The 26,280-nt window shown below is 44.7% G+C and overlaps 2 protein-coding genes across 2 annotated transcripts; one reads left to right on the forward strand and one right to left on the reverse strand.

Annotated features, from left to right (window-relative positions):
• The first annotated feature begins 4,310 nt into the window (after positions 1-4,310).
• Positions 4,311-7,048, forward strand: AVPR1B (arginine vasopressin receptor 1B). The gene is made up of 3 exons (XM_054563017.1): positions 4,311-5,250; positions 6,157-6,449; positions 6,965-7,048. The coding sequence occupies exons 1-3, from the start codon at positions 4,311-4,313 to the stop codon at positions 7,046-7,048; spliced, it is 1,317 nt and encodes a 438-aa protein (XP_054418992.1).
• Positions 7,049-15,707: 8,659 nt separating this feature from the next.
• On the reverse strand, positions 15,708-19,401 carry RHEX (regulator of hemoglobinization and erythroid cell expansion). The gene is made up of 5 exons (XM_054562994.1): positions 19,370-19,401; positions 19,047-19,147; positions 17,852-17,992; positions 16,379-16,449; positions 15,708-15,859 (listed from the first exon to the last, which is right to left on the reverse strand). Exons 1-5 carry the CDS (start codon positions 19,399-19,401, stop codon positions 15,716-15,718), a joined length of 489 nt encoding a protein of 162 aa, XP_054418969.1. The 3' UTR covers positions 15,708-15,715.
• Positions 19,402-26,280: the final 6,879 nt, after the last annotated feature.

The raw sequence follows: 26,280 nt of genomic DNA on the forward strand, positions 1-26,280 counted from the left end.
ACGGTGGCAACACCAAGGCCTGCTCCCGGCTGTAAAAGGCGCATTAGTCCCTGTAATGGCCCATCTCCCCCAGGCCACTTCCTCTATCTAGACATTTATGGGACTGTGAATCAGGGGTTGCCCAGGCAGGCAGAAAGGCCAGTACCTGTTGGATGACAGGTGTGTCAAGGGGCACCAGGCGCCTCTGTGAAGTGCTAGTTCTGGCGAGCAGCTCAGCGTGCTGAGAGGGCTCCGAGTTCCAACCCAGGAGAGGCCTCTGCAGAACAGGCACCCAGAGGCCGCAGGGGAAAAATGCCCTTATCCACTTTCTTCTGCCTGGGTCATTGTGTGGCACAAGGGGGACACACATCCCCACTCTCCACTGGTCATCACTAATGTGGGAATGATTTTGAGTTCACCCTTCCGGCCAAAGTGGAAGATTGTTAAAGGAAGAGATATTGATAAGTATGTATCATGAGAAACAAATTTTATTTTTCATGATAGGTCTATTTTTGAAAACATTATATGGAAGTTGAATATATGAAAATAGAATCCTTTCTTTTTTAATTGAGGTGGCATCTAAAAACTTTAATTTATAACAATTTCAGTTTCTCTGCCTCTGAGTCTACTAGTTAATAATATAGCAACCAACATTCAGGTCCATGGAAGCAAATGCTTTTGTAAAGAATTAGATTAAACTCTTTTCTTATAAGTTATGTCTTTTTTAAATTTTTAAATAGTTTTGGCGGGAGCCTTTATAAAATCTTTATTATTCCCTTAAGATTTGACTTGTAGTTCATACAAAGTCAGCCTGAGATGGAGACACATAAGTCACTATTCCCATAACTATATTGGGAAGATGGGGCTGGAGATACAGGAAGTAAGCGTATGAGTGGTGGCTCTGTGTTGAAAGGACACTATATGCTCATCTACCAAAGAGAAATCCAGTAAATAATGCTTAAAACCAAAAAACTTAGAAATAGCAGTATACCCAGAAAAAAACCCATGCATATATGGTCACATTTATAATAAGGGAGACAAGAATATATAATGAGGAAAGGACAATCTCTTCGACAAATGGGGTTGGGAAAATTGGACAGCCATATGTAAAAGAATGAAACGGGGTACTATTTTATACCACACACAAAATGAACTCAAAATGGATTAAAGACTTGAATGTAAAACCTCAAACCATAAAACTCCTAGGAGAAAACATAGGTGGTAAGCTCCTTGACATAAGTCTTGGCTGTGGTTTTTTGAATCTGGCAACAAAAGGAAAAATAAACAAGCGGATCTAAATTGAACTAAAAAGCTTCTGAAGAGCAAAGGAAACCAACAACAAAATGAAAAGGAAACCAACCTACTGAATGGGAAAAGTAACAAAAAGCATACAATCCAATTAAAAAATAGGCAGAATTTCTGAGTAGACATTTTCCAAAGAAGACATGCAGATGTCCAACAGGTACATGAAAATATACTCAACATCATTAATCATTAGGTAAATGCAAATCACAACCCAGTGAGAGATCATCTCACACATTTTAGAATGGCTACAATCAAAAAGACAAGAAATAACAGGTGTTGGTGAGGATGTGAAGAAAAGGGAACCCTTGTGCATTGTTGGTAGGAATGTTAATTGGTGCAGTGACTATGGAAAACAATATGGAGGTTTCTCAAAAAATTAAGAATAAAGATACCATATGACCCAGCAATCCCTCCTCTGGGTATCTACACCCCAAAATTTAAAAACACATTTATAAAGATATATACACCCCTATGTTTATTGCATCATCACTTAAAATAGCCAAGACATGTAAACAGCCTAAGTATCCTTTGATCGATGTTTAGATAAAAAAGACATAGTACATATATGTGATGGAATTATACTCAGATATAAAAAAGATGAAATATTATCATTTGCGAGAACATGGATGGATCTTGAGAGTATTATGCCAAGTGAAATAAGTCATATGACTTAACTTATATGTGGGATATAAAACAGAAAGCAACAAATGAACAAGCAAAACAAAACAAGCAAAAACCAAACTCATAGATACAGTCAACAGAATGGTGGTTACCAGAGGGGAAGGGATTAGAGGGAGAACAAAGAGGGTAAAGGGGGTCCACTATATGGTGATGAAAGGAGACTAGACTTTGGGTGGTCATCCATTATAAAGATGTACATCTGAAATTTATATAATGTTATTAACCAATGTGACCCCAATAAATTTTTTCAAATCAAGTTTCAGAATGGTATATATAGTATGATGTCATTTGCGTAATATGTAATATTTTAAAAACATGTTTAAATTATATAATTTAAATATAATTTGAAATAAATGACAAATTATTTCTCACTATAAAATGGGGCCAAGTGTGGCCAACCCTTTTGAGATGTTTTGTTGTGAAGGGAAAGAAACTGTAATAGCTGGAGGGGGAGGCCTGTAATTCTTTTTAATGAGTAACACTAGACGGTGACTGCCTGCAGATGGGAATGAACTAGTAGAGAGACTTAAAATAAGAATACATAAAGAGCAAAACCCTTGAGAAGGTGAAACCGGGCTGCAGAGCACCAAAGAAGGACGCCACCCCACTTAGATGAGAGGCGCTGAGTGTCTGAACGGTGGCGATGGGATGAAGTTGAAATGAAGCTGTAGCCACGTAGGAGGTGCGCTCTTCTAAGAGTGATGTTACTTGGGTGTGTAGGTGAGTGGGTGACCCTAAAGGGGACCTGGTTTGATTAAAAGGCAAGACAAGAGGGCCTCAGGGCAATGATGGACCCTGCCCCTTCTGAGGCCTGTGGACCATGCTGCTGTCACTCCTAATAAACTTCCCATCTGCTCTGGAGAGAGTCCCAACAGTCCACCTTGTATACGAATGAAAAATAAAGTGAATTCCACAACCAGCACCACACACTGCGCATTACACTACACACTGCCTTCTCTGCTGAGCTGAAGTTTTCCTCGGGGCAGTGGTTCATTTTTACCCGCAGCACCAGTGCCCCCGCATCCTGGGTGTCACTTAAGTCTGCACTCCAAAGAGCACACTGCTCAGGGCCTCGCCCTGCAACTACTTGTGGTATTCTAGAGAGATCATGGAACTCGGGCCTCAGCTTCCTGCCTCACAGGGTGCTTCACTGCGCTTAGGATGTTGCTGTGAGAGAGTCTGGGAGGCCAGGGGTTAAGCCTCCCCCTGCAGACACAGTCTGGAATTTCTCCAGTCCGCACCCCCCACCAAGAGCAGTGGGGCCCCAGGTCTAGCTGCTTTCACCCCACAGCTCTGCCACAACCACCCCTCTCTCCACACATGTCCTCGCGTTTTCTTCCACCCTGCATGGCTCCAAGTCTCCCACCAAGTCTGTGCTCAGCCGTCCTTCCTGGTGGGCGTAGGGTAGGGGACTCCGTGTGGGTCATTGCCTCGCCTGCCTGCATCGCCTTCGTGCCTCCCCTGCAGACTTTGGACCCTTCGCTGGCCTAGAGCAGCCTCCGAGGGATCTTAGGGGGTGGGAGATGGCCACCCCACCCCTAGGTGCGCACCTGTCTTGGGAGGCAGTCTGACGGCTTCAGGGTACACCGTAGGTGAGTCTGTCAGTGTGCAGGTCTGTGGGTCCGGTCTGCTGGTGAGCGCTGCTTTCCTCGTTTGCTTCTCTTGCTCCCTGTCCCTGGTCCCCCTGGCCCCTCAGTCCCTGTCTCTCCTTACCCTCCCTTGATGACCCCCCTCTCTCGCTGGGGGCCTGAGTCTCACTCCGCCCTCCTCTGCAAGAGCCAACCGGTGCTGGCCGCTGGCCTCAGCTGCCAGCCTTTAAAACCTGCCAGCCTTTAAAACCTGCCGGCCCTGCAGAGCCTCTGCGCTCACGCTGCCACTTGTCGCCCCTCTCTGGCAAGGCTACACGGATGGCCCTGACAGAGACTCTCTGCAGGCTTAGGGACATCTGCTTTTTGCTTCCAGAAAAGTTTAGAGGAAGTGAATTTGGAGTGGATTTGGGACTGGCGCTGCTCCCCAAGCTTTCTTTTCCTTCCAGAAGCCTCACCCTGCACAGCCTCATTCATCCTTCCCTTCCTGCCCCCAGCTCCCTGACACCTCCTTCTCTTCGCTCCTAGGCCCCATCCCCTCTTTGCGTTCATCATCTTCCTCATCTCATTCCCCCTCCTCTCTATCCCTGCCCTCCAACTGTTTCCCCGCCCGGCAGCCTTTTTCCCTGCCACACTGCCTCGCTCCTTTCTCCCTATTAAACCTTGGCCTCCCACTCCAGCTCATCCCTAAACTTCTCCTGGCCACGCACCCTCCAGCCGCTCTCTCCCTCTCCCCATCCCTCCCAGCAGAATTCCACCATGGATTCTGGGCCTCGTTGGGCTGCCAACCCCATTCCTGGGGCCACCCTCTCTGCCCCCAATGCCACCACACCCTGGCTGGGCCGGGATGAGGAGCTGGCCAAGGTGGAGATCGGAGTCCTGGCCGCTGTCCTGCTGCTGACGACGGGGGGCAACCTGACGGTGCTGCTGACCCTGGGCCAGCAGGGCCGCAAGCGCGCCCGCATGCACCTGTTTGTGCTGCACCTGGCCCTAACCGACCTGGGTGTGGCGCTCTTCCAGGTGCTGCCCCAGCTGCTGTGGGACATCACCTACCGCTTCCAGGGCCCAGACCTTCTCTGCCGGGCTGTCAAGTACCTGCAGGCACTCAGCATGTTCGCCTCCACTTACATGCTGCTCGCCATGACGCTGGACCGCTACCTGGCCGTGTGTCACCCCCTGCGGAGCCTCCAGCAGCCCAGCCAGTCTACCTATCCACTCATCGCTGCTCCCTGGCTATTGGCCGCCATCTTCAGCCTCCCTCAAATCTTCATTTTTTCTTTGCGGGAAGTGATCCAGGGTTCAGGGGTGTTGGACTGCTGGGCAGACTTTCGCTTCCCTTGGGGGTCACGGGCCTACATCACCTGGACTGCCTTGGCCATCTTCATCCTGCCTGTGGCCATGCTCACAGCCTGCTACAGCCTCATCTGCTATGAGATTTGTAAGAACCTAAAAGTCAAGACGCAGACCTGGAGGGTAGGAGGAGGGGGCTGGAAGACTTGGGACAGAGCCTCGCCTCCTGCCCCAGCTGCGGCCATGAGGGGACTGCCCTCCCGGGTCAGCAGCATCAGCACTATCTCTCGGGCCAAAATCCGAACTGTGAAGATGACCTTCATCATTGTGCTGGCCTACATCGTCTGCTGGGCACCCTTTTTCAGTGTCCAGATGTGGACTGTGTGGGACAAGAACGCCCCTGATGAAGGCAAGTGTGTGTGGTTGGGGCCGGGGGTGGGGGCAGAGCGAGTGGAAAAGAGCAGGGGTGGAGACTAGGAGGATTAGGAGAGGGTCACAGTGCCTCCCAGGGTGCCCTTCCCTCCTTCTCTGCTGTGTCCACCCCCATGATCAGCCTGTCCCTCAGCCCCACGTCCCTCAGCTGCGTAGTCATTTACCACGTACCACGTGCCTCTCTGAGCAAGGAGTGTGAGAACAGAGTGTTACCCTGCAGTGTGCTCCCTTAGAAAAACAGAAGTCCTTGGGAGCCCTTTTAACTTACTCACCGGTACACCCAGTTTGCCTCCATAGCACACTGGCCTCCTAGCTTCCTGTCCCTGAGTCCCTGTGTCAGAGCCTGCCTATCTCCTTGCCCCTGCCCCAGACTGTCAGCTGTGTTTCTGCCTGGACATAGCAGGTGTCTATGGCAGAATGAGAGGGACGGCCCCGGAGGGGTCAAGGAGGGCAGAATCCGGAATCCAACGTGCAGCCATATCTATGACATAAATGGGGATGGAGATACCTGAACCTGGCCTAGAATCATGGTTATTTTCCCTGTTTTATAGAAGGTGCCTTATCCTAGGTCTATGTCCATTAGAAAAGTCAAGGTCTAGGTTTGGAACAAAGACAGTGTCTCCTATTTGGGCTAGTCCTGTCTACCTCTAAAGTCAACTTGGAGCAAACACTGTAGTTACAAAAAAAGTCAGCAAGCTAAGACTCTGGAGTTGAGAGTCCCAGGTTCAAGTCTTAGCTGTGCTTCTCCCTAATTACAGAGCCCAAGTGAGTCCCTTCTCCTTTTTAGAACTTGGTATTCTCCCTTGATCAGTGCAGGCCCGGATTCCCTCTCAGATCCCTTCCAGCTGTCATTCTAAGGCTTCCCGTGGTTCTCTCTTGGCAGATTCAACCAACGTGGTTTTCACCATCTCCATGCTTTTGGGCAACCTCAGCAGCTGCTGCAACCCCTGGATCTACATGGCCTTCAACAGCCACCTGTGGCCGCACTCCCTACGCCATCTGGCCTGCTGTGGGGGTCCGCAGCCCCGGATGCGTAGGCAGCTCTCCAATGGCAGCTTCTCAAGCCGCCGCACCACGTTGCTGCTGACCCGCTCCAGCTGCCCGCCCACCCACAGCCTCAGCCCCAGCCTCAGTGGGAGGCCTGGGCCTGAAGAGTCACCAAAGGACTCAGAGGAGGTGGATAAGGATGGCGTCACTGAGGCGGGCATCTTTTAAGAAACACTCCTTGGATTCTGGCGCTGCCTGTGGGGCTATAGGAGGGTCTCTGCTCATCTCAGTACTGGGTGCAAATGCTGGGAAGGTCTGGGTTGGAGTTAGGAGAGCCCAGTTTTAGGCAGCATGAAAAGGCCAGCATGGGTGCACTTGGTGTCCGTACTGCCTTCATTCGCTCCCCATCTCACATGCTGGAAGTCAGGGATAATCAGACTGTCTGCTTCACTCATCCTGCAATATTCACAGGGTGTCCAGGAACACACCCACGTGGTAGCTGTGGTGCCCCTGATCTGGGGCAGGACTAGGACAGCCGTGTCTGGGGCTCCGCAGGTGGCAACTCAGAGGCTGATCTTCTACTTTGGCTGCTTGTCCCCATCCTAACCTAACTAAGCACACTCAGCCCAGCTAGGAGAGGGCAGAAGTGAAAAACTGAGAAGGACCCTATTTGGATCCTGGATTTTTTTTTTATTTTTTAGAAGAGGAAGGATGATTTAATGAAGAAAAGTGAATGGGTCAGGGGGCTTTGCCTGCCATGCCCACGTGTTTACTGGAGTGAGATATAGCATTTAGCACAACACCAGGTAACTGGCATTAACTCTGCAAATTCAAGTTCCTCTTCTCCCCACACCAACCCCTTTATAGGGTGGGGGCAAAGTGCTGTATATTTTCAGTGGTATGACCCACTAAGGGTGAGTGTGAGGAGAAAGTGGGGATGGGGGAAGGGAAGAAAAGGGTCACAATAAAATGAAGAATGGAGGGAGACTCAGAGGCAGCAGGGTGGGCTGCCCTCCTTCCTCCCCACAAGGTGTCCAGACAGCTCTTTCCTCTGGAGCTGCACAGAGGACACGTGTCTTGAGAAAGTGCAATGGGATCATGGCTCTGGATTGACTTGAGGCTCTTCAGAGCTTCCACACAAATTGTATACATTCTGTGCTCAAGGCAGGAGCCTGGGGTTTAAAACTCGTCTCTGCCGTCAGGTAACTATATGATCTTGGGCAAGTTACCTCTGCCTCCAGGCCTCAGTCTCCTCAGTTGTAGAACTAACATGTACTCTAAGGTCTTTCTTGGTTCTAACCTTTCATGACTTTGCAAGACTGGAAATGATGTCACAATAGAGATAAACAAAGGGTGCTCTAACCAACAAGCTCTAGAAGAATGGCTGGATTTTCATGACAATGACCTTCATACTCTGACTAAATTCTGGTGACCGAGGGCCCTTCCATGGCCCTACTGTGCATTTTTGCCCTCAATTCTGTGATGCTGATGCGGGGAGAGAACAGCAGCACAGGTGGAATCTGGGGCTTTGTCTTGAATTATGTCCCAGGGGATTTATATTCACCCTAACTCTTATTCTAATATCAGAAATGACCTTGATGATAGAAAGAGCATCAGCTAAAAAGTCAGGAACTTGATGGGTCCAGGTCCCATCGCTATGCCACCACGGATGACCAGCATAGGTGAAATGCTTGCTCTCACAGCTGTGGGGGTCTCACAGAACTGTGGACATATAAGTTGTTTGTAAGTCCATGAGCTCTATACTATGCAAGAGATTGCTAATCTAATTAGGAGCTCCTGAGAGCAGCCCCAGGGAACAGGTTCAATCTGCCTTTCTCTCCTAGGGAGGCTTTGAGGAATGAATGTGGCTTTGGGGATATACTTTTAAGAGGCCACTCAGCTCTCAGAAGGCTCCTTAGATTTCTTTAAAAGAAAAGAACTAAGATGGATGTTGTGAGTGAACCAAGCATTCCAGCCCTTCAGTGCTAGGGAACTGGAGGGCAGGACACAGGGCCCAGTGGGACCAAAGTTCAAGAAAGAGGACCCACAGTCTCTCCCCTGTGCTCTGTTGCCCATGTGGGCCCCTGACATCCAACCACTTCTTTCCTGTCCTGTGGATCTGGGCATCGGCGCTTCCTATGCCAGTCCAAGCTGTTGAAGTCCCTCCTGCTTGCATGAGCCTCTTCAGACCACAGTTCCTGACCCGAGTGCCCATAGAAGGTACTAAGTAAATCTTTGCTCATCATGATGGATGGGAAATAGAAGGGACACCAGTCTTGTACCCCAAAGATACAGACTTGAATCCTGATCTCACCCCTTTTCTACCTGTGTGAATCTGGGCAAGTTATCCAATCCCTCTGAGCAACAGTTTCCTTATTTGTTAAAAAGAAATAGCAATACCACTTTGTTGGAGGGATTTGGAAGACTGAAGACAATAGAACATTCTGCTGATGTTAGAGAAGAAAATGATAGCCTGGCTCTGGGTTGCATCTGGTGGGTAATTTCTATGGCACTGGGTCCAGGAGACTCTACAGATCAGAGGGGAAGAGAGGAGACTTGGAATCAAGACTGGCTAGAGCACCTTCTATGTCTACTTACTCTTGCCTTCTATAGCAAATAATAGCACTGTTATATTTCCAGTTGTGCATTGCACATGAGAGATTTACTTGTGGTGGTGGCTTGGGGACCCTCACCCTTCCCTCCATAGAAAAGCTGCATTTGATCTTTATCAGAAAGCTGGAACTGTCCAGTGATGAGGCCAGTGAGGAGCAACTGCACACTGGGCCCAGGCCTCAGGAGCCTATTCCGGGAGGCTCCTGAGGAAATGGCAGGATCTTGTCTGGATCGATGAATGACAGCTTTTGCAGTACGCGTAAGAAGTTCTCACAGACCTTTTAGGATAGGATTCAGGGAGGTGGGCCTCTGTGGGAAGCAAGGGGGTTCTGTGCTCTCTGGGTCAATCTCATTTTGACAGCTAACTCCAGAAGGCTAACATCCTGTGAAATACTGTACATCAGTCCCTTAGAACCCACGTAGGAGCAGGAGGTCAGGGGCCAGGCAGGGCAGAGGACGGCAGGAGGAGGTTCATTGGTTGACTGTGGGGATTTCTCAGGATGGCTTTTTATGTTTGTTCAGTTTTTATGTTATGCAGGCCAGTAATTTTCCACATGACTCTGTTTGTACTTTGTATGTAAATAGGCCTGTTATTTTTTTTTCTTTTCTTTAAAGATCATTTATTTTCTAATCATGGTAAAATAATCATTTGAGTAAGAAAGTTTTACACGTTAAATTTCACAATTACCTATTTGTAGAACTTAAAGGCATTAAATTGGAAGACCAAATGTATGTAATTCTTTTTTTTAAATATATATTTTATTGTTTATGCTATGACAGTTGTCCCATTTTTTTGCCCTTTTATTCCCCTCCACCCTGCACCCCCCTCCCACCAACACCCTCCCCCTCCCTTAGTTCATGTCCATGGGTCGTACATATAAGTTCTTTGGCTTCTCCATTCCCTATACCATTCTTAACTTCCCCTTGTCTATTTTGTACCTACTATTTATGCTTATTCCCTGTACCTTTTCCCCAATTCACCCCCCTCACTCTTCCCTCTAATCTCCATTTCTGTGATTCTGTTCCGTTCTCATTGTTCACTTTGTTTTTTTGTTTTTTTTTTTGGTTCAGTTGTTGATGGTTGTAAGTTTGTTGTCATTTTACTGTTCATAGTTTTGCTCTTCTTTTTCTTAGACAAGTCCCTTTAACATTTCATATAATAAGAGCTTGGTGATGATGAACTCCTTTAGCTTTGCCTGGTCTGGGAAGCACTTTATCTGCCCTTCTATTCTAAATGATAGCTTTGCTGGATAGAGTAATCTTGGATGTAGGTCCTTGCTTTTTAGGACTTTGAACACTTCTTGCCAGCCCCTTCTTGCATGTAAGGCTTCTTTTGAGAAATCAACTGATAGTCTTATGGGCACTCCTTTGTAGGTAACTGTCTCCTTTTCTCTTCGTGCTTTTAAGATTCTCTCCTTATCCTTAATCTTGGGTAATAGAAGTATGATGTGCCTTAGTGTGTGCTTCCTTGGGTCCAACTTCGTTGGGATTCTCTGAGCTTCCTGGATCTCCTGCAAGTCTATTTTCTTTTACAGATTGGGGAAGTTCTCCTTCATTATTATTTAAAATAAGTTTTCAATTTCTTGCCCTTCTTCTTCTTCTGGTACCCCTAGAATTCAGAAGTTGGAATGTTTCAAGTGGTCCCAGAGGTTCCTAAGCCTCTCCTCATTTTGCTGAATTCTTGTTTCTTCGTTCTGTTCTGGTTGAATGTTTATCTCTTCCTTCTGCTCCAATTTGTTGATTTGAGTCCCAGTTTCCTCCCCTTTACTGTTGTTTCTCTCTCTATTTTTCTTTATATAACTTTCCATGGCTTTCACTTTTTTCTCCATTTTGTGACCATACTCAACCATTTCTGTGAGCATCCTGATTACCAGTGTTTTGAACTGTTCATTGGATAGGTTGGCTATCTTTTCATGGCTTAGTTCTATTTTTGGAACTTTGATCTGCTCTTTTATTTGAGCCATATCTCTTTGTCTCACCACACCTATTACATTGTAAGGGGTGGAGCCTTAGGTATTCACCACAGTGGGGCAACCCAGGTCACTGTGTGGTGAGGCTGTATGTGGGTGAGGGGTCAAAGAGGAAATAATGCCACTTGCTCAGCTCTTGGCTGGCTTTCAGCCACTTCCCCTGATACCCACAAGCAAATTGGGGCCTTCTGGTGCTGATTCCTAGGTGGGTGGGTTTGTGTATGTTCTAGGACCCTGTGCGTCTCTCCAACAGACTCTCCTGTGGGACTGGGAGTTTCTCCTGCTGCCACACCCCCCGCAGATTTTTACAGCCAGAGGTTTTGAGGATTTCTTTTCCTGCACTGGAACCCTGGATGGCCCGGTCTGTCTTACTCCCCAACTCTTCCTTCAGGTTTATCCACATGCAAATGTGCGACCACCCCGGTCTGCTGGCTGCTGTCTCACCCACTCAGTCCTCCAGTCACCACCCTACCACAGGCCCTCTCCGTCCCACCTGCTTATCTCCATCCTGGCTGCCTGTCTCTGCCCCTCCTACCAGTCTATATGAATGTTTCTTCTTTAACCCCTTGGTTATCGGACACCCATACAGTTCAGTTTTCTGGTAGTTCTTGTTATTTTTTGTTTTTAAGTTTGTCGTTATCCTTCTTTTGGTTGTGCAAGGAGGCATAGTGTACCTACCTACACCTCCATCTTGGCTGGAAGTCTCAGTATATAAACAGATCTTTTAATAGGCTATAGACAGCCCAGACTGCAGGACCTCCCTGCTGGGTCAGAAACCCAGAGATGTGGTTGAAATTGACAAATAAAACTCTTTAACAAACAGAAAATTTCTAGGCATCTTTGTTTCCTAGGGACAGTGATAAGGGGATAGGTAAACTAAAGTAAAATTTTAATCTTGAGAGGGGCCAGAGTGGGAATCAACCTTCCTGGAACTCCTTCACTCAGTTTAAGAGGAAAAATAAACAAGAGTGTTCTGCGATTTTCCCTGGAGCCACACGATGGCAGTGTGGAGCTGAAACTGGGTCTGAAGCAGTAATGACCCACGGGACAGGCTGGGAAAGTCACCAGCCTCCCATCTCCAAGGCCATACTAATCTTCCCTAAAATTCTAGAATCTTGGTCTCTCATTTGACCCAGTTCCCCTGAGACACCTGGACATGTGCTTCTTTCTTGCTAAGCTCACAGAGGATGTATTTGGCAAGGAAAGGCAAAGGACAAGAGGTTTCTACTGCAGGTAAAAGACTGAATGTAGAAATTCCTGCCTGAAAGGGCAAATGTTTGATTGAGCTAGTGGGACCTCAAGAACAAAAACAAAGACCCCAGATAAGATGGCATTATTATAATGTGTTTGGTTTAGAGGCTGGGGGCTTGGGTTAGAAGGCCTCTGGCAAGCCTCTCTGGACCAGAAATTACACTGATCCCAGGAGCAAAAAATACACCACTGATGATGGGCATAAAATACCTCTTCATCCTAGTGGGCCTTGTTGGCCAATAAGACAGTGTCCCTCATAGAATTGTGCTGAAGTTTTATGGTGAGCATTTGAGTGCTTACTTCTTTAGAATAAGAATTCCTTGAAGACAGGTCAAATTCATTCTGGTCTCTTGTATAATGCCAGTTCATTATTATCATGTAATCAACCATCAACTGGTTGCCAGTACCAAGTCAGTTTCTCTGTATGTTGTTATAAGATAAAGAGGCCTTGGGAGAGGTGTTCATCCAATTCTCATCCACAGAGGAACCCAGAGTCGGGCAGCACGGTTGTCGCCTGGAGGTTCCAATGACATGCAATGTGGGAGAAAATAACTTCTCCGTGCTAGGAACTATGCTCCTCAAAGTATGATTGCTCATACAGGGGACCATTCAGACAGATTTAAGCAGCTAACCTTCCAGACTCGCAGAGTATCACAAGCAAAAGGCCATTTTATTTCTAGAAATAGGGCTAGCAGTGACTTTATGGAGTAGTTCAAATTGTTAGCTGGCTCCAGTCATCAGCCTATTGGCCCAAACTCCTCAGGACATGAAACGATCCCTTCTCTTTATTCGACAGTCAATGAAACTTCTGCAAGTCACTTGGAGTCACATTTTCAATTCAGTTCTTAACCAACACTTTCCAAGAGTGCCTTCCCCTTATAAGCAGTCGGGGTGGGTGCTAATGTTAACCTCCACAATATATTTATTTGCTATAAAATGTCATGCCTTTGAAGCCAATCATAGCAGCGTTCATTAGAGACCTTAATCAGGTGGTTGGTGACATTCAGGTCTCTGTTCTCTCTGACAACAACTCCCTGATGCACAGCATCTCCACTGTCTCGGAGCCCGGGCGCAGGCATTTGTCCATGCGGTCAGAGAGACTTCCATTTTTCATTTTCCTTTTTTCAGAGAGCCTTCATTCAGTTGGGCCTGCTCATTTTTCTTCTTCTTCTTCTCCCATCAATAGATTCTACCCTTCTTCCTAAACTCAGGCCAGAAAACATGTCTTTGTGAGATGTTTTCTCTGATTAGGGCCACCTAATCCTAACACTCTTGTAGCCAGTTGGCCTAACATTGATAGGCTCTGGTTTCACTGCTCTGTGTTAATTCCCCCCTGTCACATGTTATTTTGCACATGTTCTTGCCTGTCTCTACAACTAGGCCGTGCACACTTTGATCCCACCCACCTAGCTGCTCCAGTCTTCTTTTAATGAGTGCTCCTCCCCACTCCCAGGGCCTATCCAGAATTCTGCAGGACGCTCGGCAGTGTCCCTCTGCAGTCTCTTGAGCGCACTGCAGAATGTCTGAACCTCTAAGTCCTCTGTTTACTTTTTTTCTTTTCAAAAGAGATCAAAAAGAAGTAGAGTTTCACCTCTAGATGCAAAGACAGTGTTGTTATCAGTGTTTAGTCTTCATTCTACCTCTCTGATCAATAGAATCTCTTTCTCCCCATTAAGAAAAGTTTCAAAGGAGATATCTTTGTCCATTCTGGCTGCCATAACAAAATTCCACAGACTGAGTGGCTTATAAACAGCAGAAAGTTTTTTCTCACAGTTTTGAAGGCAGAAGTCCAAGGTCAGGGTTTCAGCGTGGCTTGTGAGGGCCCTTATCTAGGCTGCGGGCTTCTCGTGGCATCCTCACAGGATGGAAGGGGCTGCAGAGCTCTGTGGGGTCTCTTTCATAAAGGTACTAATCTCACTCATAATGGTACCTCCTTCAAGACTGGGTTAGAGAGGCCCCACCTCCTAATACCATCATGTTGGGGGTTAGGATTTCAACATATGAACTGTCAGGCATTGGGGGGGGCACACAAAAATTCAAATCAAGCAGGAGAAGAACAACAACAATGGCAGGCTAAAGGTAGAGGGACATGTAGGTTGGCAGTAATTTCCAATTCCAGAGCCATTTCTTCAGATCTTCTTGAGAAAGGGGAACCTGGGAATATGAAATCCTCCCACTGTTTCTGGTCCCAGGTGTAGAAAGTCATTTATAGCCAGCTGACAAAGCAAGTTCATAAGTTGTCTCTAAGATCTGAATGCCACTCAACAGCGGTTTGAATTTGGCTGTGTATTCCTAGGGTTCCCACTTTTTGAGGTGTTTAGCTACAATGAGCAATTTTTTTTCATTTGCTGTCCTAATTAGCAGTTGAAGAAAGTATACTGTATGTTTCTTTAGTTACTGCTTATTGCATCTAATCAATTTTGAAACATTTTAATTCCCTGAAGTTTTCTAGAACTAAGATAGCTGCAAACAATGACAAATTTCACCCTCTGTTCCAATAATTATAGCCCTTATTATTGCTAAGTGTTTTATTGAACTGCGTAGCACTTCTAGAGCACTATTAGATAATGAAGGAAATGGGCATGTGGACACTCTGACTTTGCTCATTATCTGAAAGGACCATGTCTAGGATCTTACAGTTAAACAGCATGTATCTGCTGTTTGAGATAAGCTATTTCTAATCAATTTAAGAAAGTGTTCTTTTATTCCTAATTGACTAAAAAAGAAACAACAAACCAGGAATAGATATTGAATTTTACTGGATAAAATTTAGAAAGATTTTTCTTATAATAACCTGTTGCGATGCTGGTTGGCATGCACCAGGCTCTATTTGTCAGCTTTTGTTCATAGAAAACAGTGAATTCCTATGACAGTGGGCATTCTTAGACAGTGAGACTATTTAGAGGTCTGAGGGCAAAACAGGATTACGCAACAAACACATGCCAGTTGGGCAAGAGGAAAAGAGAAATTGGTGATGGCCATTTTATTTAAAACTTTTAACGAAGTTGTTATTGCCAATAATCAAAGAGCTCAAAGAGTAATTTAATTGTAAGATTGCCAAACAGGGCTCTCTTATAGCTGATTCAAGTATTTTTAAAAAATTTTCTATGGAGACTTCACCACTTTATCTTCTGATCTGCTCTGATGTTTTCATACTTATCCTGGTAGTTCTTCCTAACATTTCATCCGAATCTTTCTTGCTGAGATACAAGCCTATTTTTTTCTCCTATGCCTTGTTAAAAAACAAAAAGTAATTCTCTTACAAATTGAGTACAAGAATTTGTAGAGAACTTTACTCTATTTAAAAATAATAATAAAAACAGAAACAAAAACAAAACCCTAGTCCTGGCCACTGGTTCAGTTGGTTAGAGCATCGTCACCATCATGTACAACAAAAGGTCATGGGCTCAATCTCCGATTGGAGAGCATATGGGAGGCAACCAATCAATGTTTCTCACATTTGTGATTCTCTCTCTCTCTCCACCTCCTTTCCTTTCTCTCTAAAATCAATAAACATCAATAAACATATCCTCAGATAAGATTTTTTTTTTTAAAAACCCTACAATTTACAAGGCCATTCCAGAGTATTCCGCTGGCTGAGACAGCAGGGTTCACAGAAGTCTAGAAATTGTGTTTGTGGTTTTTTGGATTGATGTTGACATAATCTGTCGCTTCCTTTATATTCTCATAGTCCAGGGCAGATTTGTTTTTTCGTTCTCCAGTGGCTGAAAAGACCACTTGTGTGTAATTCACATCCTTGGTGGCCTTAGGGAAAAAGAACAGAAAAGTGCAGGTCAAGACTCCTACCCCGTTTGGAGGAGGTAGGACCCGAGGATGGAACTCCCATTCAAAGAGGCTTGCCCTAGGCTGGATGAGAGGGAGCCTGGGCCCCAGGCAGCTGGATCTGAGAGCAGGGCCAGGGCAGTGGGGAAGATGCCCACACTTTGTTCCTCCTGTCTGCAGGAGATAAATGGATTTAAGAAAGAGAGATGTAGAGAATCAATTCAAATGAGGTCAAGACTCAGAGTAGTGGACCAGGGATGGATTTGCGGGGGGGAGGAGGCTTCCTATTAGCACTTCCATTTTTACAGCCCACTCAGACCTGCTTTGGATGATCCGTGTGGATATCAGGCTGTGAGGAAAGCCTGACCACCTCACCTGAGGACACTGCAGTGGCTCAAGAAGCCCCTCCTCCCTTGCTCCCATCTAGGTAGCCAGGGTGGCCTGAGTTCTCGGAACCCAGGCTACATATGAAGGTCTGGGCTCACTAGGAGTGTCCATTACCTGGCAGGTGGGAGACGAATTGCTGGTACTGTCCGAGGTGTCGGAGCTATCCGAGGACGTGTCGCTGTCATCTACGGAGAAACAGAAATTGTTCTTCTAAAGAAAGTGGAGGGTATTAAGAAAGAATAGAAACAATGGAAGGGATGATGAGACAAAGACAAAGGCAGAGCCAGCAATGCAAAGAGGAGTGGGGAAGAGAGATACAGAGCTCCCAAAAGGGGAAGAAGGAGTAGAATAGACAGGGTGGTAGGAGAGCCTCCAAAAACAGGCTGGGGCATGGCCAAGAGTCTAGGCACTGTTGCTTTGGCCAGCTCCATCCAAAACTAAGTAGGCTTGTCTGTGCTCGGGTGGAATAAACAGGGACATGCTGAGACAATGTGGCCCAAAGCAAACAGCTCTGGCCTCGGAAGTCATGGGCACAGGTTCCAGTCTAACCTGTCACTAACTCTAGGCAAGGTTACATCCTTTTTTGTATTCTGGTTTTGACTCCTGGAAAACAAGAAGATTGGACATTGGTCTCTGAGCTCCCTGACAACAAAAGAGCCTCTGACCCTGACCAGGTTCTGGTGCAGCTGTGGGGCCAGCGGTCACGATGAGGCCAATGCCTCTCCCCTTCCGCTGAAATACTGAATACTCGTGAGCAACACCTTCTGGTCCCCATATGCCCTGAGGCCTCATCTCAGTGCAGAGGAAGCCTGACAGCCAGATCTCTCCAACTCAAAAGATCAGATTAGAAGGATGGAGCAAGCCCAAATCAATCAGGAGATAAACCAATGGAAAAAGAATAATCTCTGGTGAGTGGACCTCCAGGGGTTATTATCTTGCTGCGGAAAAAAACAGTTTCCTATGTGTGAATAGTGACCTGGTGGGTCTCCCACGCCCTGAGATAGAAAACAAGAGGGTGGTGAACCTGTTGTCCCAGTTGCCACAGGCAGACGGTGCATTTCAACCATCACTAAGCCTCATATTTATTAAAACACCCAGATGCCTATGAGAATCTAAGACCGTGGAGAAGAAGCCTCTGGAAATGTGGCTGAGTCAGCTTCCGGGAGCAGCCAATGACACTGACCAGCTGCTGCAATGCATAGTATATTACCAGCCATGGTTACAGTTAGGCAGTCAGCGAAAATCTTGGCTCCACCACTAACTGGCCAGGTGAAAGAAAAGATGACTTAGTATTACAAATATATGAGCAGAAAGAGTCCCCAAGCCCCTCTGGAGTCGTTCACACATGACCAAACCTAGAAAAGAGCTTCGACCTACACAAACCCAACAAGGTCTGTCCCATGTGATAGGATGAACAACTTTCCAGAAAAGGTAGGGCGGCGAGGCCTTTGCTGGGCCGGGTGTGAGGAACCCCGGGTGGCTTTGGGCTGTCAGGGACAGACTTGGGCTGCTGCAGGGATGCTCCCTGGAGGTCCAGACAGAGCGGAATACACTTCGTGACCATCTCGCCCCCGCCTCATTACTCACTCCCGTAATGGGGCTCAGGCACTGGGGCCCTTCTCTCTGTCCGAGTCTCCGTCTTCTGGGCAGCAGGCGAGTGGTGCGGGGCAGGGCTGGGCCCAGGAGCTTGTAGCCTGGCTCTTTCTAGTAACTGTTCATTCTTTTTGGCTAGAGGAAACAGGACAAGAGTCAAAAGGGAAAGCTCCCTGGGTCAGGCACTTCCCATTTCTGCACACAGCCCTTATTTAGGGAAAAACGTCCAGAAGGACCTTATCAAATCTCAGCACTCCTCCACCGCCACCGCCCTCACTTCACTCGGGGAAAAAGCCAGAGCCCCAACCTTGAAGACCCTGCATGGCCTCACTCCTCCTTCCTCTCTGGCCTTGCCTGCTCCTCGGCTCCCTTTGCTGGGGCTGTGATGGGCTAAACCCTCTCCTGCCTCAGGGCCTTGGCTCCCTCCTCACCTCCCTCAAGCTTACACTCAAATGTCAGCATCTCAGGGATGCTAACCACCATTCAATTCATATAGCCTTGCCTTGTTTTTTGTTTGTTTGTTTGTTTTTTACTCCCTAGCACTTACTATAATCTAGCCCATGTATTTTACTTATTTCATTTGTTGTCTGTACCTTCATGGAATATAAGTTACTTCATGGAATGTAAGTTACTGAAGGGCAGAGATTTTTGTTTTTCCCCTGTTGTATTGAATGAATGAAAGAGAAGCCTAAAAATCCTTTACTGGAAAAAAACCTTCATAACGTTATCCTGTCCAATCTCCTGTCTTAGCCAAAGAAATATTTTATTTTCCTAATTGTAATATCTTCCTAAGACATAGCTTCTCCACTTCCCATTGTGAAGCAGGTCAAGAGTTTAAGATGATCTCCTAGTCTAACCATACTCTCTTCTGTTGCAATTCAAAGCCATTTATTCATGTTCAGTCCTTTCACGGTGCTGAAGAAAATTAATTAGGCCCAGGTTAAATGAGGCCACCCTCACAAGCATTATAGAAGTTTGTCTCTGGGCAGAAGGTCTGGGTAGTGGAAGGACCCAGGGCTGTCATTCCCAGCCAGAAAGAGGTTGGCTCAGACTGGGGATTACTTGGTGAGGGGCCATCAAGCCAGCGGATCCTTGCGGTTTTGCAGTGATGTTCAGAGGCTCCCTTTGGACAAGCTTGGGAATGGTCCCTGGGAGTATCTAGGAGGGGAGGGGATGCTGAGCCAGTTACCCATGTGCCTGCAGAGCAGGTAGTTGATGGCTGCGAGGAGGCAGGCCTGTAGGACAACGGACACAAGTGCGATCACTAAGCCATGCCAGAACTTCATGTCTCTGTTGGGAAAGGAGAGGAGTCAGAGTCAGAAGTTACAGAGATGCTAATACAGCCGCAAACCCATCTCTGCCCCGAGCCAGAGGCAGGCACCTGGTGTTGCGGTGATTCTCAGAACTGATCCCTTTGCCTCTCTGGACAGTAAGGCATGAGAAGCCAAGGGAAGGTGGTGTGCATGCTTGGAAGCCAGCTATACCCGTTAGCCTGATTGGAACCTCACTCACTCTGTCAGCATGATGAGCTTCTTGCAGGGCATCCAAGGGTTGTGAATGGGGCTCAGCTCTTCCCAGCACAGCAGGGAGAGACTTGATAGGGACCACTCCGTTTCCAAGTAGCAGCACCAGCAGGACCACCCAGACCTGCAGGAGGCAAAGCAACTGGTCAGGACTCCTGGCCTCACACCCAGTTCTTCTGGGGCAAGTTCGGCTGCTTGGGGGTCATTTGCTTTCCTGTCCCCTGATTTCAGCTTTTGAATCTACAAAATAGGCAGTAGCATCCATTGCTGAGCTGCTGGCACACCCACCACCCTACCCGATTCACACACTCTTGTGACCTGATATCATTACCCTCCTTGTGTAACAAGCACTGTGAGGCTTGGAGATCTGAGGGACATGGCTGAAGTTTCACAGCTGGCAAGAGCCCGGGCCTGGATTTGCACTCTAAGTCTGTGCCTACACGCCCAACCATTCCCCTCTGCTCCTGGGGAGGCTCAATCTGCTGCTGGGAACACGAGCAGGTCCAACTTGAGCAAATACATTGGGAGAGAGTCTTTGAAGAAATCTAAACCTTAAATACACACACACTTGCACACACGCACCCTTTATGGCTTCATTGGGCTCTAGGAACAAGGCTGTGGTTGCTATTACTACGACCATGTTTAATTAAAAAATTAGGTCCTGGCTGGTGTGGCTCAGTGAACTGAGTGCCGGCCTGCAAACCAACGGGTCACTGGTTCAATTCCCAGTCAGGGCACGTGGCTGTGTTGTGGAACAAGGTCCCCAGTGGAAGGCAGGTGAGAGACAACGACACATTGATGTTTCTCTCCCACTCTTTCTCCTTCCCTTCCCCTCTCCCTAAAAATAAATGAATAAAATATTTTAAACATTAGCTTATGAATTCCCTGAACATGGCTCTACTGTAAGACAAAAAGGATAATTCAAAACTTTTGAAATGATATTTACAGAGCATGGAGGTGAGGCATATCACTGTCCCCTGTCCTCATACAGACAGTAAATGTTAAAAAAGCTTTTACTGTCATCAAGGCTATTTTCCCAGTCAGGGTTTCCCAGTGCTAAGGGCAGTATGGAAAGTCCTGAAACTTTTAATTTGTAGTTCTCACACTGGGACTTTCTAAAATCAAAATTAGGACCAAGAGTCCAGAGGGAGGAAAGGCAGTGATGGGGGGAGAGTGTGTGGGTTCGCCACCACCGCTTCGCCAGGGCTGTGGGTGGCCGCCAGCTGGAAGTTTCCAGAGAGAAATGCCACCATCTCCTCTACTTTCTTCACAGACCAACAGGATAGTCCTCAGAATAACTTCTCTGTGGGAGGCAAAAGTTGGGAGCAAACTGGCCCAATGTTTTCATCAATAAATAATAATTTATTATTATGCATAATAAATTCTAGACACTTCTCTCAAAGGGACCTAACTTTATCTAGCCTTTGCTTTTCAAATTAAGTGAGCTGAGTATACCTAACATTGTCACTCCCAAAGAGTTCTATTTAGTTTGATTTATAAGGATGGATTCAGGATCCAGACTTGCCTCAATTATTTTGTTTAGATATCGCATGTGAGATGGGTGTGGAGTGGCAGGGTGGGGGGAGTCGGAATGTTCTAGATGGAAGAATTACCCTTCATGTCTGTGTCAGAGCCGTCCCTCTGCATTGTCCCAACCCGCCCCCCCACCCCCCGCCACTGCACTGCCGAGGAGCGCCTGAAGGTGAGCACCAGGCCTTCGTGTTCCGCCTGCAGCGGGGCGGCCATTTGCTCACTGTGGTGACGGTAGGAAGGGGGCCACAGGGAGGCCAGGGACACTGTCCCCACAGGCAGCTACAAAGGATTTAAGTAAGTTACTCATCTCCTACCTCCCCAAATTCTATAGGCAAATAAATAGAAAATCCAACATTTTCAATGATCTGCAAACTCAAGAAAGAAAGCTCAAAGTCACTGTGCATGAAATTAAAACTGCAGACCTAAGATGCTGGAAAGAAAACACAGAAATGAATGATCTTGAAGGATTTGGTGACTTGATTGAAAAAAAGACAAAGATATGTTTTAGTACAGATACTGACTTCTCAAGCAAACTTCGGTACTCGACTGATTTCTGGGGCAGCTGCAAAAGGAAGACTGGAGTTGACCAGGAGAGCTTTATTGCATCACAAAAGACATAAAAATAGTGGAAAACAGCTGGAAGATAGGCCAGTGTGTCTGAAAAATCAACAATGTTCCATTTTTAAGGCATTCTACTAGAATGCTTTAGTATTGATTTATTTCATGTTGAATCTCATTTGCCCTTAATCACAGAAATTTTTCTCTCTCTCCCATCAAAGGGGATGGCAAGAAAGCTACCAAGTCTGTGTTCTGAAACCACACTCAAAGTTTTAATTTTTTAAGGCTCTCTTACCCCTTATTTATTAAAAATTAAACAATGGTTTGCCATCCTTGACTTTTATATAACCATTTTAAATTCTTACTATTCCACTTTGTCAGTGTTTCTTAACAGTCTCTGATATTTGGAACCAGGCAGTTCCTTGTTGTCTAGAGTTGTCTGGCCCACTGCTGGACACTTAGCATCCTAAGAGACCGCCAATGTCACAGGTCAATGTAGCAACCAAAATGACCAGATATGACCCCACCTATTTCTAAATGCCCCTGCTGAGGCATGTGCTGTTGCCCCGCTATGGAGAATCACTGCATTAAATAAATGTTCCATTATTTTAGACCCAATATCTTGTTTTGGCTCCTTATGCAAAACTAGATTGCCTAAACTTCATTCCATCATTTCAATATATTATGAGCCGCTCCTAGACCCTGGCAACCACCAGGTTGACTTCCACCCTGCTACTTACTAACTCTATGAACTTGAGCAAATTACTTAAGCTCTCTGTGTGTTTTTCATGTATAGAATTCTTGACTGGATATTAAGAGTTTTGGGGAAGTCCTTGCTATACAGCAGACACTGAATAAATGTTATATTGTTCCCTTAAAAATATATTATGAGCATCTTGCTAGCCAAATGATGCACAGTCCCTGTGTCAGTATATATCATAAGAGTTAAATAGCACAAAATATGGATCCAAGTTCTGCTCCCTTCTGGATGTGAAATATCAAACTTAGTGCCTCAGTTTTTGTACCTGTAACATGAGGAGAAGGATAGTATCTACCTCACAGAGTTTTCATGTGAGCTTGGCAAGTTACACTGTTTGTAAAGACCTTTATACAATGCCAGGCATAGGGGAAACAGTCAATAATTATTAGGTATTATTCAACCCCAAAACACTCACTAAAATGGTGACTAGAGGAGACCTGTTAAAACTGGGTTGGTTTATTTTAGGAAACAGGCGTTCGTTTCGAGTATAGTTTGGTCCAGGACAGGATGAAGTATGAAAATTATGACAGATGTCATTATTTCAGTGGCTAATGGCCCCTAACCACAATGAGCAATTTGTTCCTTGGGGTCTAATTGCAGATTGCCGATCAGTCAGCAGAAACACCTGCTCATTTGCACAAACATATATCAAATACCTCCGAAATGAGCAATTTAAAGTAATCATGTTGTGAAAACTCTCCTGGACCATGTGAGAGGTTGATGAAACATCTCATTTCATCATCCATATGTGGACTGCCCTGCCCTCTTTCATGTTGCTGGGTTTTGATGCCCAGACCCAAACTAATGCAGTACCTGGCCAGGTGCCTCAAATCCACACTTCAGCAGAATGCTAATAGCATTTCTTCCATTCTCGCTGGATCTGGGTAGAAATCCTGAGACCCCCAGTTAGGGTGGATTTCATTTTTATTATTTCCCCTTCTACTGATAAAGGAGCTCTCTCATGGCCTAGTAATGCAGCATAACATCAGAAGTAAAATACTAGAGATGGGCCTTTTCTTGCCTGACGCCATGATTTCTTTGAATAGATTCATTCTAGAAAGAGTGGTTTCAAACAAGAGCACAATAGAAGAGGATTTATATGAAAATCATATAGATTGAAGTAATTGCAATCAAAACTGTTAAGCTGACTTTATCAATCTTTTAAAATTAAAAAGCTTTAACATTTTTAAAGCTCTATAAAGATTACTTTGCAATCTTCATTAATTTATTGTTTTAAAAATTAATAATTTGAAATATAACATGGCATATGAAATGGGGGAAAGAGAATTAGACAGGAAGCCGAGAACCTGGCTTCTCCCAGCTCTTTCCAACCGTGTGACCTGGGACAGGTAGAGGTCCTTTCTAGGCCCCGCTGAATTAGGGGCCAGCAAAGCACCGCTAAGGCTCTTTCTAGCCCTAAACATTCTGTTCTTTAAAGGCTAGGGTAGAGAAGGGAAAAAGGAAACAAAGGTGGATGGAAACAGAATATTTTAAAAGAAAAGAAACTTTGTTTCTAATTTTAATTTTACACATTCTCTTCCATATTACTAGACTTTTCTCTCCTAATTTAATATGCAGTTTTGAATAATCAAGAAAAGGAGAAACCATAAATAAACCAAACTTATAATGAATAAATATACCCATAGAAACAGCGTTCAGGAATTGTGAGACTTTCTAAGGGTTTTTAAAAAATGAAATCTCAGTAAAATTAATGATTTCCTAGAATACTATAAATTAACAAAATTGATTCCATAAAGCACAGAAAACTTAAAAGCGGATCAAAATAACAAGAAAAAGTTTGAGAAGCAGCATGATATCTTGCTGCTAAAGGCAGATAACTTGGAGTCAGACAGCTGGGGTTCATATCCCAACTCTTTCTCTGCAGGAGCTTGGTCTGGCTATGAACCCTCTCAAAGCCTCAATTTTCTTATGTGTAAGATGGAAACAATAATAACATTCTCAGATGACTATAAATGACACCTACTTCTGAGGATGAAATAAGATGAGGTGTATGAAGTAGTCATATAGCTTTTGTCACATAATAATAAGCATCCAATAAATGACAGCTATTATTACTTAGAAATTAAAAGCATTATCAGAATTATCTACTAAAAATCTGTGTCCATACAACTAGTTTTCTAGAGCAATTATTTGAAACATCTATGGAACAAGTGTTTCTTATGCCATATAAGCAGGTCCAGGGCACAGGAAAAGATGGAAACTCTCCAGCCTCTTCTCACTTATGAGCTAAATATATAATAATACCAAGAAGTTACTCCAGAGATGTCCAAGATTCAATTATTACAATGAGGAAAGTGAAAGGTGAGTATTTACTGTGTGCTTTTATCCTCTTGCTCTACAAGAATAGACAGCATCACCTTTTCCTACACGAGGACACCAAGGCTTAGAGAAGTTGGGCAACTTGCCTTAGTCCCCGCTCTGAAAGAGCCAAGTTTTAAACTCAAACCCCTCTGACCTAAGAGCCTAACTGGCGATCATTACAAGGAACTGCTTTTTTAAAAATAATATAAATATAGCATCAATAAATTAAATTTTAAAAATAATGATTTCAGAAAATGCCCCCAAAATTTATAAAATTGAATACTCATTTCTTATTTTTAAGTTAATAAATAAAAAAATATGAGGATTGTTTCTTACTCTAATAAAGAATCTTTCTTCTATACCAATAATCAACATCTTACCAAATGGTAAAATATTTTAGCAGTTATTTGAGAACAAGGATGTCTACTGTAATCATTTTTGCAAGTTAGTCCTGGAAATTCTAATTTCCTGGAAGTTTTAAGTTCCTCCAACCAAACTTCAACCTATAATAATAAGGATATTGACTATTTATTGAGCATGTTCTATGTGGCAGCCATATATATATATTTATCCAATTCTCACAACCACCCTAGAAGATAAACATTTTATTTTTTCTGTTTTACAGAAGACAAAAACTAAGACACAGAGAAGTTAAGTAACTTGCTCAAGATAATGAGAGGAATTAATGGGCCTTCGTCCGCAGGCGGGCTGGCAGTGAAGCCTGAGCTAACAACAGGCGAATGAAAGAAATGAAAGTGCAGTTTTGGGCAAGGAGAAGCCAAATTCACCCTTATTTGCAAAATATGTGATTTTATATCTAGAAATCCCAAAAGAATCTATTGAAAAACTAGTGAAATTAATGAGACTGCTCAGGAAAGTCCTGAGGGCATGATAAATGTTCTAACGTTCCCAGCTATCCTCTCCACCGTTCTAGAAACAGCCAGATAAAAAATAGGACTGGGGGAAGGCAGAAACATGAGCCTTAGCAACCATCACAACAGATATATCTGAGACTAATTTTAATTATAAGAAAGTTGTTTTGAAGAAAGCAATAGGAATTTACCGAGAAATTTGAAAGACTTAAAGCAATAAAAAGACATGTTTCAGATTGGGAAACTAGAAAACTAAAAAAAAAGTCAAACTGAAGTTGATTTCTTGGTTTAATTTAATTCCAATCAAAATTGCAGTGATAATTTTTGATAACTTAAAATTATTCTGAAATTTACCTGGGGAAGAAATTATAACAGTCAAGAAGAGTTAAAACATGTTTGAAAAGGAATTGTTATGAGATGGATTCCTGACTACCACTTTTTAAAGTAGCATAGATTTGGAAAAAAATATGCCAGTGTGTACAATAAACACCATGAAAGTAGTTCAAAAGCAAAGGGAGAAAGGGAAATGGCTATTTAAGGAATGTTGCACGTAGGATAATGAATTAACTACCTATAAGGAAAGAGAAAATAACTTAGTTCTAGATATGATATAATAAAATAAATTTTAAAGTGATTAAAGATGTAAGTATTTTTCAATTGAGATATTAACATGGGAAGGAAATAGGATTGGCTATTCATACATTCAATAATATTTATTAAATCCCCAATTGGGGGAAAATGTTCTTAGCTTATATTCAAAGGAAGAAATCACAAAGCAATACAAGAAAAATAAATTGGGCTCTAAAATATTAAAACGATATGTTGAAATAAAATTTAAAGGCAAACAGAAACTAA

This window comes from Pteronotus mesoamericanus, unplaced genomic scaffold, assembly GCF_021234165.1.
Source record: "Pteronotus mesoamericanus isolate MK-2021 breed Mesoamerican mustached bat unplaced genomic scaffold, CSHL_Meso_final scaffold_705, whole genome shotgun sequence".
NCBI lineage: Eukaryota > Metazoa > Chordata > Mammalia > Chiroptera > Mormoopidae > Pteronotus > Pteronotus mesoamericanus.

Excerpts from the sequence above, each read along its gene's own strand:
- RHEX (XM_054562994.1), bottom strand. The coding sequence starts at position 19,401 with ATGCCCTGCAAGAAGCTCATCATGCTGACAGA. Across the intron at positions 17,993-19,046 it reads CCTGCTCTGCAGGCACATGG|CCAAAAAGAATGAACAGTTA; the intron begins GTAACTGGCTCA and ends TGTTTCCTCTAG. Across the intron at positions 16,450-17,851 it reads GCCTGAGCCCCATTACGGGA|ATGACAGCGACACGTCCTCG; the intron begins GTGAGTAATGAG and ends GTTTCTCCGTAG.
- AVPR1B (XM_054563017.1), top strand. The coding sequence starts at position 4,311 with ATGGATTCTGGGCCTCGTTGGGCTGCCAACCCCATTCCTGGGGCCACC. Across the intron at positions 5,251-6,156 it reads CAAGAACGCCCCTGATGAAG|ATTCAACCAACGTGGTTTTC; the intron begins GCAAGTGTGTGT and ends CTCTCTTGGCAG. Across the intron at positions 6,450-6,964 it reads CACCAAAGGACTCAGAGGAG|AGGAAGGATGATTTAATGAA; the intron begins GTGGATAAGGAT and ends ATTTTTTAGAAG.